At 37.1% G+C, this 11,904-nt stretch overlaps 1 protein-coding gene across 1 annotated transcript; it reads right to left on the reverse strand.

The window, feature by feature from the left end:
• Window positions 1-671: 671 nt before the first annotated feature.
• On the reverse strand, window positions 672-4,836 carry LOC128997397 (uncharacterized). Its single transcript, XM_054423034.1, has 2 exons — window positions 1,104-4,836; window positions 672-775 (listed from the first exon to the last, which is right to left on the reverse strand). The coding sequence occupies exons 1-2, from the start codon at window positions 4,834-4,836 to the stop codon at window positions 672-674; spliced, it is 3,837 nt and encodes a 1,278-aa protein (XP_054279009.1).
• Between the last annotated feature and the right edge of the window lie 7,068 nt (window positions 4,837-11,904).

Genomic DNA, 11,904 nt, shown 5'->3' on the forward strand with positions numbered 1-11,904 from the left:
GAGTTTTGCACAAGTGCGACAGTTAAAGCATTGTTTTTCATATTTTTACTGTCCTCGTTTCAACCTTAGCGTGTGTTATGGGAGTTTTTATTAGGCGAAGAAATTGAACGTAGAAGGCTTTGTTGTCTAGGTTGTTTTTCTTGTTAGTTATACATATAATACTTAAGGTTTTATTGTGTGTGTGAACGATATGTTATCCTAAAATCCATAATTTTTTGTTACATTGATCGCCATATTAAAATAACGGGGTTTAAGCTACTGTATTGTTAAAAGTCAAAAATGGAGAGAAAAAGGACTCGATACTGGGCAGAAAATAATTTAATTATTCACAAAAGAAAAGTTACTCAATCATAGTAAAATGCTACCAAACTATTATTTCTATTTACAACATAACAATACATTCAAAAATCATATGTCTCAAAATTATTAAAGTTCATTTTCATAGCAGCTGGAAAAAGACAAAATATAATATAAACCATAGATTATTTAAATGAAATGTTTGAATACTATATCCAACATTCTCCCACCTTTTGACTTGCAAAGTCAAAATATTAATTATTGCTTCAGGTATCTTTGTGGTCTAATTTTTCTTCACACCTTCTACCACTTGTTTATCTTCTAGCTTTTAACACAGTATCGCTTGCATTTGACACATTTGTCAATAACTAATTTTACAGTTCTTCTTCCACTAATAATCCAAACTTCTTCTCTGAGAATAGATAACAATCCTTGGACTCCAACATGTGAATTTTCTTCATGTTTGTATTGTATGTATCTGTGAACAACAGGATGGTTACTCGGCAATACTATGGGAAGATTAAAATTCCTACTATCAGGTCTCTCTGTGATTTTCGTTTTTAACCTTAATAAGCCATCACTGTCTTCAAATGGACACAATGAACTCAACTTTTCATCCTTGATACTATGGAAAGCGTCTTTCTGAATAAGTTTAAACACTTTATTTTGAGCCTTAATCAATTCATCAACCGACAATCCTCCTGATATCTTTTGTTTAGACATATTTGTGTTAGAACAAAATCTCAAAATCCAGCCTACCAATCTGACGATTTTATCAAATCTGGAGAAATATCTGTAATACCAACAATCTGGTTCAGGTTTTGAATTCATCATAATCTTTGTAGTTGATTTAATCTTTCTAAGTTCAGAATTTACTTCTTTCTCATCACAATCATCACTGAAGTTTTGGTTAGGCCACAAGTTTGATGAGTTTCTTAGCCATTGTGGTCCCTCCCACCATTTCGACTCTACTAGCTGCTTAGGAGAACATCCACGTGACGGCAAATCAGCTGGATTCATATGGCCTGGAACATGATTCCAAGATTCAATGTTACTAAGGGATCTTATTTCCTTTACTCGGTTCCAAACAAACACTCCCCAGTAATCTTCTCGACGAATCCATGACAAAACGGTGGTTGAGTCGGTCCAATAAAATGTTTTGACATTTTCAAATCCCAAACTCTTTAAGACGTTGTCAGTTAGACGAGCGCCAATGGTAGCCGCCAGTAACTCCAGCCGAGGAATGGTCATCTTCTTGACAGGTGCAACTCTACTCTTCGCTTGAACTAATTGAACTGTGACAAGTCCATTAGATTCACCCCTCAGGAAAACCGTGGCCGCATAAGCGTCCTGGCTTGCATCACAAAAACAGTGAACTGTCCAAGAAATATTCCCTTCGATTTCATTTCCAAAATATCTCGGAATTTTCAAATTTGAAAAAATCTCAAGTTGCTTTGCCCAATCTAAAAACAAAAGTTTTATCTCTTCTGAAACCTTGTCATCCCATCCAATTTTACTTTCCCACGTTTTCTGCAGCAATATCTTAGGCAAGAGTGTAGCAGGACAAGTTATACCTATGGGGTCAAACAACTTGTGAGCAAAAGACAAAATAGATCTCTTTGTGACAATTTCAGGCTCTTTAAACGCAAAGTTTTCAAAATCCAACTCAATCGTGTCAGTATTTTTGTTCCAATTTAAACCTAAGATAGGTGTCAAAGTAGAATCATTTTTAAAACTCTGAATTTCTGTGTACTCCCAACTCCGAAGACAGAATCTAGCATCTTTCATTACAGAAGTCGCTTGATCTACAAATTGATTCAAATCTGAAAAGTCATCAAAACTTGCCATACAGTTATCTACATAGAAACTTCTCGACAGTGTCTCTACTACTTTTCTTGAGTAGTTTAACGATCCAGAATCTATCAAGTCTAATGTTTTTTCTAAATGAAGTTTTATTACTGCACTTAGCATAAATGGGCTACAGGTAACTCCAAAGACCACTCTAGCGTGTCTGTAAACAACCAATTGACCATCTTCATTAATCCACAAAAAACGAAGAAAATCTCTATCGTCCCTATGTACACCAATCTGTAGAAAAGCCTTCTCGATGTCAGCAACAACTCCATATCTGTGTAGTCTAAAACGATTTAATATGGACGGAATCAATTCAATTAGATTGTCCCCTTTTTCTAGACAATCGTTCAACGAGGGCTGATTCTTTTCTTTAGCGGATGCATCAAATACAGGTCTCAATTTCGTGGTAAGACTGTTTTCTTTTATCACATGTCTATGCGGTAGGTAGTGACCAATTTCCAAATCAGCATCGTTAACCTTCTCTATGATACCTAATTCCTCCCAGTCAGACAACACCTGTTTATATGAACTAAGATATCCACTAGAATTAAGTTTATTTGTAAGATTACTGAGTCTCTTCTGTGCTACTTTCAAATTAGTAGGTAACGGCGGGTGATCATCAACCCATGGCAATTTGACCTGATATCTGCCATCATTTTCCACTGAAACAGATTCTACAAAATGTTCCATTGTTCTACTTTTAACTGAAGATTCACTCTTTGCCTCCACTGGATCCTTGATTCCTAAAACATCCAAACTCCACAAATCTGAAATGGATTTATTATCAATAGGGGATAGTAAAGAAGTTACTGCCATAGAACTGGACCTGTCATTCCCTTCAACTGTAGTTCTTCCCATTAAAGTCCAACCCAACAAAGTATGCATCGCAACTAACCCGTTGGAAAGCATATATCGTTTCTCGGTGTATAGTTTCCCGGCAACGTCTGCACCTATCAGAACTTCAATAGGTCCGTCTCCATCTGTTACATTAATTCCCAGTTTTCCAAGCTCAGTGAACCAAGGACCAGGCTTAACTGTTGTAACATCGTTACAAATTATATCTTGATCAAGAACGTCAAAATTGCAGGCATAACTGTTATTTAAGTCACTTAGTCTAACCTTATAACACGCATGTTCAATTGTTTCAGTACTAGTGCCACCAAATAAAGCATGAGCTAGCTTCTCCTTTCTGACTATGTCGTAACCAAATTCCTTTGCTGTATTTTTCAAAATATAAGATCGTTGTGATCCCGTATCTATTAAAGCACGTGCTGTTCGCTCTCGATTTTGGTTTCTAATTTTTACTAAAAAGGTTTGTAAAAACACTTCTGTGTGAACATTGTTTGCTAGAGAACTTTCTTTGCCTGGTTGTTCACTCAATGAACTTCCTTCTGCAGCAGATGCCCTACACATAACAGCGGTGTGCCTCTTTCCACAGATGGGACATTTTACTCTAACTTTACATTGCGCACTCCTATGACCATACTTCAAGCAAGTAAAACAACAACCATTTTTTCCAACGATTTTCACCTTCTCATCTACTGTCAATTTACTGTCTTTACAGTTTTCAGCTAAGTGGTTAGAACCACAAAACAAACATTTAGCGTCTTTAGTATTTAAATTATCAGACATCGTTGGATTTACTAAACCAGCAGCTGTCGGCATCATTTCAGTATGTCTGGCGTAACTAGTCTTAGGTCGAAATACAGTAGATTTACTTACTTTAGGCTGTAGGTTAGGTCGCTTACTATTTTCAAAACCAGATGCGGCTAGGGTAATCCTTTCTTCGTTAGCAACCTCCTTTTGCAGAAACTTCATCAAACCATCAAGTCTATCCTTAAGTTCAGCATCAACTTCATAGCTGGAGTGACGCTGCCAAGCTCTCAACAGTTCCTCAGGCAAACAAGACTCTATAAGAGGATATAACATAGCAGAACATTTGTCAGTTGTTACTCCTAATGTCTCCAATGCTCTTAGTTGGGTTTCCAGTTTATCGTAAATGCAAGAAACTTCTACCTTACTGTTTAAATTACTCAGAACTAACTTCAAAAGCTCTCTAATATACACTTCTATGAGAAGGTCATCTCTACCAAAACGACTTTTAAGACTTTGCAAAGCTTTTGAATAGTTCTCAGCGGTAGCAGGATAGCTTTCGACCAGCTGACGAGCCCTAGAATTAGCTAAAGTAGCCTGCACAAGATAATGATATTTATCAATATCGTCAATATTCTCGTCATCATCTATTCTTTTGAATTGTGCCCAAAAAGGTAGCCAATCCTTCAAATCCCCGCTAAACTTTGTGAATTCAATAGTAGGTAGCCTCAGCTTAGTCCTAACAGCAGTAGATTTACTCATTACAGACCCATTAGAATTAGGTGAAGTAGACCTAGCCCTAATCAATCTACTCTGTACAGCTAAACTAATTTGATTAAACTTCTCTACATATTCATCTGCTAGCCTAACTTCTTCATTTAACTCTTCTTCATCTGCTCCAGAATCAAGTAAGAAATCTAAAATTTCCCTGTCCAAAGTTTTTAGTTCTTCTATCTTACCTTCCAGAGAGCTCAATTTACCCTGTATGCTGTGTATGTCTTGCTCATCTTTGCATAGCTCCTCATTTATCCCATTATAAATTCTGGTAAATGCTGTTCTGAAGGTTTTTCTTAGTTTCCTATTTCTTTCCATTATCTCAATAGTGACTATCTGTTTAAGAACTCATACAATCCTGTCACGGTCGCCAAATGTTAAAAGTCAAAAATGGAAAGAAAAAGGACTCGATACTGGGCAGAAAATAATTTAATTATTCACAAAAGAAAAGTTACTCAATCATAGTAAAATGCTACCAAACTATTATTTCTATTTACAACATAACAATACATTCAAAAATCATATGTCTCAAAATTATTAAAGTTCATTTTCATAGCAGCTGGAAAAAGACAAAATATAATATAAACCATAGATTATTTAAATGAAATGTTTGAATACTATATCCAACAGTATAATGATATTTTTTTAACAACAGGACCTTAGGGTTTGTAACTCATTAGAAGAAGATAAATTGATCTTGCAGCCATAACCTAAACTATTAGTTATCATGGGATATGGATAAAGTTATAACCATTTAATTTCCACGAAGAGTTAACTTTCCAGTGACTCATCGGGGTCGTACATACGAGTTCCTGGAAATAAAACCGGGAAACCGGGATAATTATGAGGGAGGACACAAGTAGGATGTCACGCAAAGGAAACACTACACTGGCTAACCTCATCACAGAGGTCGAACAGCGGAGGATGCATGTCCATAGAGGAATAAAACAATCACAAGAAACCGATACCATCTGATACATTTCTCAAAGCGTAATCCTGGGAAGTGCACAATGGAAATGCAACGAGTTGTTAGCTTATCTGATTTCCTAGAGTGAATAAATAAGCGTTAATTAATATGTAGAATTTCTCTCCGGTCGGTTTGGCTTTACGAGGTCGTAGATATTGCTGGACATTTATGTGATACGTCACGTCAGGTGATGGAGATGGAGATCTTGCCGATAAGGTAATCGCAGGATCGGCGTTACTTGATGACGTCCGGTCACGCGTTTTGAGTGCGAAACGTCGGTGTTTGATATATGAGACGGGTGTAGGGGCACTCGATGGATTGTTTGAATGATTAATTTGTGTTTTGAGTGCGAAACGTCGGTGTTTGATGTGTGAGACGGGTGTATGGGCACTCAATGGGTTGTTTGAATGAATATTTTGAGTTTTGAGTGCGAAACGTCGGTGTTTGAAGTATGTGACGGGTGTAGGGGCACTCAATGGGTTGTTCGAATGAATATTTTGAGTGTTGAGTGCGAAACGTCGGTGTTTGATGTATGAGACGTGTGTAGAGGCACTCAATGTGTTGTTTGAATGATTAGTTTGTGTTTTGAGTGCGAAACGTCGGTGCTTGATGTATGCGACGTGTGTAGAGGCACTCAATGTGTTGTTTGAATGATTAGTTTGTGTTTTGAGTGCGAAACGTCGGTGCTTGATGTATGAGACGTGTGTAGAGGCACTCAATGTGTTGTTTGAATGATTAGTTTGTGTTTTGAGTGCGAAACGTCGGTGCTTGATGTATGAGACGGGTGTACATGCACTCAATATGTTGTTTAAATGATTAGTTTGTGTTTTGAGTGCGAAACGTCAGTGTTTGATGTGTGAGACGGGTGTATGGGCACTCAATGGGTTGTTTGAATGAATATTTTGAGTTTTGAGTGCGAAACGTCGGTGTTTGAAGTATGTGACGGGTGTAGGGGCACTCAATGGGTTGTTCGAATGAATATTTTGAGTTTTGAGTGCGAAACGTCGGTGTTTGATGTATGAGACGTGTGTAGAGGCACTCAATGTGTTGTTTGAATGATTAGTTTGTGTTTTGAGTGCGAAACGTCGGTGTTTGATGTATGCGACGTGTGTAGAGGCACTCAATGGGTTGTTTGAATGATTAGTTTGTGTTTTGAGTGTGAAACGTCGGTGTTTGATGTGTGAGACGAGTGTAGGGACACTCAATGGGTTGTTTGAATGATTAGTTTGTGTTTTGAGTGTGAAACGTCGGTGTTTGATATATGAGACGGGTGTAGAGTCACTCAATGGGTTGTTTGAATGTTTAGTTTGTGTTTTGAGTGCGAAACGTTGGTATTTGATATATGAGATGGGTGTAGAGTCACTCAATGGGTTGTTTGAATGTTTAGTTCGTGTTTTGAGTGTGAAACGTCGGTGTTTGATGTGTGAGACGGGTGTATGGGCACTCAATAGGTTGTTTGAATGATTAGTTTGTGTTTTGAGTGTGAAACGTCGGTGTTTGATGTATGAGACGGGTATAGGGGCACTCGATGGGTTATTTGAATGATTAGTTTGTGTTTTAAGTGCGAAACGTCGGTGTTTGAAGTATGAGACGGGTGTATGGGCACTCAATGGGTTGTTTGAATGATTAGTTTGTGTATTGAGTGCGAAACGTCGGTGTTTGATGTATGAGACGGGTGTATGGGCACTCAATGGGTTGTTTGAATGTTTAGTTTGTGTTTTGAGTGTGAAACGTCGGTGTTTGATGTATGAGACGGGTGTATGGGCACTCAATGGGTTGTTTGAATGTTTAGTTTGTGTTTTGGATCCAAAAGGTTTTTGATTCGTGTATCAGTCTGGTATAGAGGCATTTAATGTAGTTTTTAATTATAGTTTGTATTTTAAAATTCAAAACATTGTTGTTGGATGTTAAGTCTGGGTTAAGGCACTCAGTGTGTTGTTTAAATGATCGGTTTGTGTTTGGGGCGCAAAACGTTGTTTTTATACTCGTAAATGCGGCCGGTGTAAAAACCCTCAATGTATTTATGTAATTATTAGTCCGCATTTTTTTTATTGAAAATCGTCGGTGATAGATGTATGAGACTGCAGGGGCACTTCTATTTTAAAAAGAAAATTCTATTTTTAAAATTTGGTAATTAGAGGAGGAAACGTTTATGATATGGTAGCTGTTTATTTTCGGCTTAGCGTCGTACTTATGTCGTATACTTTGGGTGTTTTACTCCTACACTCATCTCCATTCATACTTGGCTTAAAATACCTACTATGTATGGTCGCCATTTCATTGAACAGTATCTAACAGTACTATGAACATGTTGAAGTTGCGACTTCACTACGGAACTACTTTTACAGGGCTAACAATACATTATTAATTTGAATTCTTTTACCTTCATAGCAGACAGTTCTAGGAAGTTATCCTCTTCAAGCTGTAGCACATTATCAGAAGTTTTTGAAGAAACTTTAGAAAAAGGATACAACACATCATTGCGAAGATAATGTATTAGTTTGTTTTGACAGGAGCAAAAATGTAAACACAACATCTGATCAGCTGTTATGATTTTATTACAGATCATAACAAAATCTCGGACTTTACTGAGAACACAGGTTTGCTATTTATAACGATGTTGATCAAGAAATTATTTAATCTATAACTGTAATAAATGTTTAAGAAAACTATCACTTTGTACCACATTTTTGCTAATGGTTACAGGTAATACAGGGTTTAGAATATAAAATATCCAATGTTTATATGAGGTTACGGGTTTAATCCGGTACGTATTTTGGTAGTAAAATATAATGTGCAATAAAGTGCGTACTTACTGACTTTGACAATATGATTTAGCCACTTTTTTATCAGTTTAAGTATTTTTATTCAATAATACGTGAAATACAAAGTTTGGTAATCGTGGTTTGAAACTGCCTTGTTTTAAGGCGCAAAAATGAGAAACCAGCTATCAAATGAGATGACCAGCTATCAGGGGTAAATATGGTTATCTCAAACTATGAGTTCAATCTGTGATGACAATATCCCTGAGTAAAAAGCCAATCGGATACTCAATACATAGTTTAAACATTCGAATGAAATATATTCCTACTAAGCAAGCAGAACTACTTCTGATCTCTAGGCCTCCCTCAACCAAAAGCCAGACTAAATCTAATACACAGATGTATCTTTCACCTGCTAACACCACGATCGTAATCTTAACGTTATCTCACAGCCTTGAACACTTAAGGTCGGTCGTTACAGAAAATTGGAGAGTAAGAACTCCCAACAAAAAATGAAGCAATGGTCCAATGGCTAACTACCGCCGGCCGCCCGCTGCGCGCCGTAAAATTCTAATTTGGACGGGGTGGAAGGGATGTGGGCGTTTTTCTGCTCCGTCCTTGAGGGTTCAGGGCTTTCTCGTTTCTAAACCTCTCGGGCACTTTAAATCGTAAAATTAACAACTGTATGACTTAATGAAAGTGTGGGCTCGGGTCAAGGCGATGTGCCCATGCTGGCACAAGTTGTTGCGATGTCACAGCAAAGTTGTCGCTGTGTTTCCTACACAAATGTGTAGAAATGAGGGGCATTTGTAAGATAAATGCAGATTGTGGATAGTTACCGGAAATGAATAAATATTGATAAATATCTGAACAGGAATGCTCTTTGTAGCATAAGAATCCATTCATACTACTAGTTGAGGGAATTTTGATTTTTAAAGCTAAAAGGTGCAATGTTTGGAAGCTACTTATAAAACTATAGATAAACCGAGTAGACCAAACTAATGCTGTGTTTCTATGCATATTTCGAGTTTCAGATACAAAACATAGTAGTTTGACTATGATGAATTTGTCAATTGAGTTCAATGTATTGGTTTTTGTCAATGCTGAAAGTGTTTTTGATCCACTCTATCAAGCCTACTATCATTTTAACGGTCCAAAATACTGAACAGACATCAGGTTTCCACGTGGATCAGACAGGTTTTGCGCTTTTTCTCCAAATGTTTTTCAATCCAATTGAAGATCTAGAGGGAAGGGGAGCTGCGGGTCTTGGTCTCGCATTGTTTAACCCAAGGTCTCGGGTTCAAACACCCGCGCCGTGCCGCGCCGCCTTTCTGAGAACAGACAGTGATAAACAAACATAAACAGTACCCGGCATAACCAGACTATCTTTGGGCTCAAAAACTCCCCGACAAAATAAATAAATGTCTGAGCAAGGACACCTTGACTCTGAGTTGTCTTTGAAAAGTTTCGTGGCTATGCTAACTGAAAAGTATATAAATGTCTGAGCAAGGACACTTTGACTCTGAGTTGTCTTTGAAAAGTTTCGTGGCTATGCTAACTGAGATTCAAATTTAAATAAATGTCTGAGCAAGGACACCTTAACTCTGAGTTGTCTTTGAAAAGTTCCGTGGCTATGCTAACTGAAAAGTATATAAATGTCTGAGCAAGGACACCTTAACTCTGAGTTGTCTTTGAAAAGTTCCGTGGCTATGCTAACTGAAAAGTATATAAATGTCTGAGCAAGGACACTTTGACTCTGAGTTGTCTTTGAAAAGTTTCGTGGCTATGCTAACTGAGGTTCAAAATAAATAAATATCTGAGCTAGGACCCATTGACTCTGAGTTGTCTTTGAAAAGTTTCGTGGCTATGCTAACTGAGATTCAAAGTAAATAAATGTTTGAGCAAGGACACTTTGACTCTGAGTTGTCTTTGAAATGTTCCGTGTCTGTGCTAACTGAGATTCAAAGTAAATAAATATCTGAACAAGGACACTTTGAATCTGAGCTGTCTTTGAAAAGTTTCATGGCTATGCTAACTAAGATTCAAAATAAATAAATGTGTGAGCAAGGACACCTTGACTCTGAGTTGTCTTTGAAAAGTTTCGTGGCTATGCTAACTGAGATTCAAAGTAAATAAATGTTTGAGCAAGGACACTTTGACTCTGAGTTGTCTTTGAAAAGTTCCGTGGCTATGCCAACTGAGATTCAAAGTAAATGAATGTCTGAGAAAGGACACTTTGAATCTGAGCTGTCTTTGAAAAGTTTCATGGCTATGCTAACTAAGATTCAAAATAAATAAATGTGTGAGCAAGGACACCTTGACTCTGAGTTGTCTTTGAAAAGTTTCGTGGCTATGCTAACTGAGATTCAAAGTAAATAAATGTTTGAGCAAGGACACTTTGACTCTGAGTTGTCTTTGAAAAGTTCCGTGGCTATGCCAACTGAGATTCAAAGTCAATGAATGTCTGAGAAAGGACACTTTGACTCGGAGTTGTCTTTGAAAAGTTTCGTGGCTATGCTAACTGAAATTCAAAGTAAATAAATGTCTGAACAAGGACAATTTGACTCTGCGTTGTCTTTGAAAAGTTTCGTGGCTATGCTAACTGAGATTCAAAGTAAATAATTATCTGAGCAAGGACACCTTGACTCTGAGTTGTCTTTGAAAAGTTCCGTGGCTATGCTAACTGAGATTCAAAGTAAATAAATATCTGAGCAAGGACATCATGACTTTGTGTTGTTTTTGATAATCACCTCACCTTTAACTTTTAGACGAATCCCTTTAGTTCACATAGACTTCGATGGTTTGTTTTGGATGCGTCCACCTCAATTTTAGTTGAATCTTGAGAGTTATAGAGGAATGGGACTTAAGGCAGTGAAAAATACTTTAATCATCAACTACTTTACTGTAAGTGAAGTGTCATGCAATGCAATGAACGATGAGGTTTAAGCGGAGCTTGATTTGGGGTGATACAGGTATGCCTGGTTGAAATATTATTTACTTTCAAGTCATATTTGTAAATATGACAATACTGAAATACCTTTCAAAGATTAAGCTACGTTTCGAGGAAATATAGGCAAATTGAATGGTTTAATATGCACTAAGCTCCCTTAAAACACCAATTCCTTGCAAAGAAATTGTACGTAGGCGTAAAAAATTGTCTAAGCCCCTGTGAGTTAAAAGCACTTTATTTATTACATTAACGTGTGAGAATCGTTTCCTGCTGAAACCACACGCTAAGGCATTGTGGTCTCGACGTTATCGATGATAAATCTCTTCCGTTCTCCGTAGCCTAAATGTGGTAGGCTTATATTTTCTGTACAAATAACGTACGAAGAGTAACTGCAAGCTGTACAAATACGCAAAAACTGAATTATAAATACAGTTTTTTTCTATGTGGTTGTCTGTGTGTTTGTTCAGAATGAACGCAATAACTATTGAATCCACTGTTTACGAATATTGCCAACATACAGCTCTATACAGCCCTTAGACTTGTTTTAATCTATCTGAAATGTATGCAGTGTAGTTATTGTGGATTGTAAAAATGATCTAGAGGAACAGAAATATACATACTTACAAAAAACTAAGTGCCACAGATAAATTTTGTTTCATATTAAGTAGTGTGTGTAACAATTTCATAGTGTTTTTCAAGAAAACCCT

Source organism: Macrosteles quadrilineatus, unplaced genomic scaffold (assembly GCF_028750875.1).
Source record: "Macrosteles quadrilineatus isolate MER2022 unplaced genomic scaffold, UCM_ALF_1.0 Scaffold_6__1_contigs__length_79288215, whole genome shotgun sequence".
Classification (NCBI taxonomy): domain Eukaryota; kingdom Metazoa; phylum Arthropoda; class Insecta; order Hemiptera; family Cicadellidae; genus Macrosteles; species Macrosteles quadrilineatus.

What these genes read in the sequence shown, in the direction of transcription:
- LOC128997397 (XM_054423034.1), bottom strand. Translation starts at nt 4,836, where the DNA reads ATGGAAAGAAATAGGAAACTAAGAAAAACCTTCAGAACAGCATTTACC. An exon ending in TTCAAAACCTGAACCAGATT is followed by an intron (nt 776 to 1,103) that starts GTTGGTATTACA and finishes TGTTGTTCACAG; the next exon opens with ATACATACAATACAAACATG.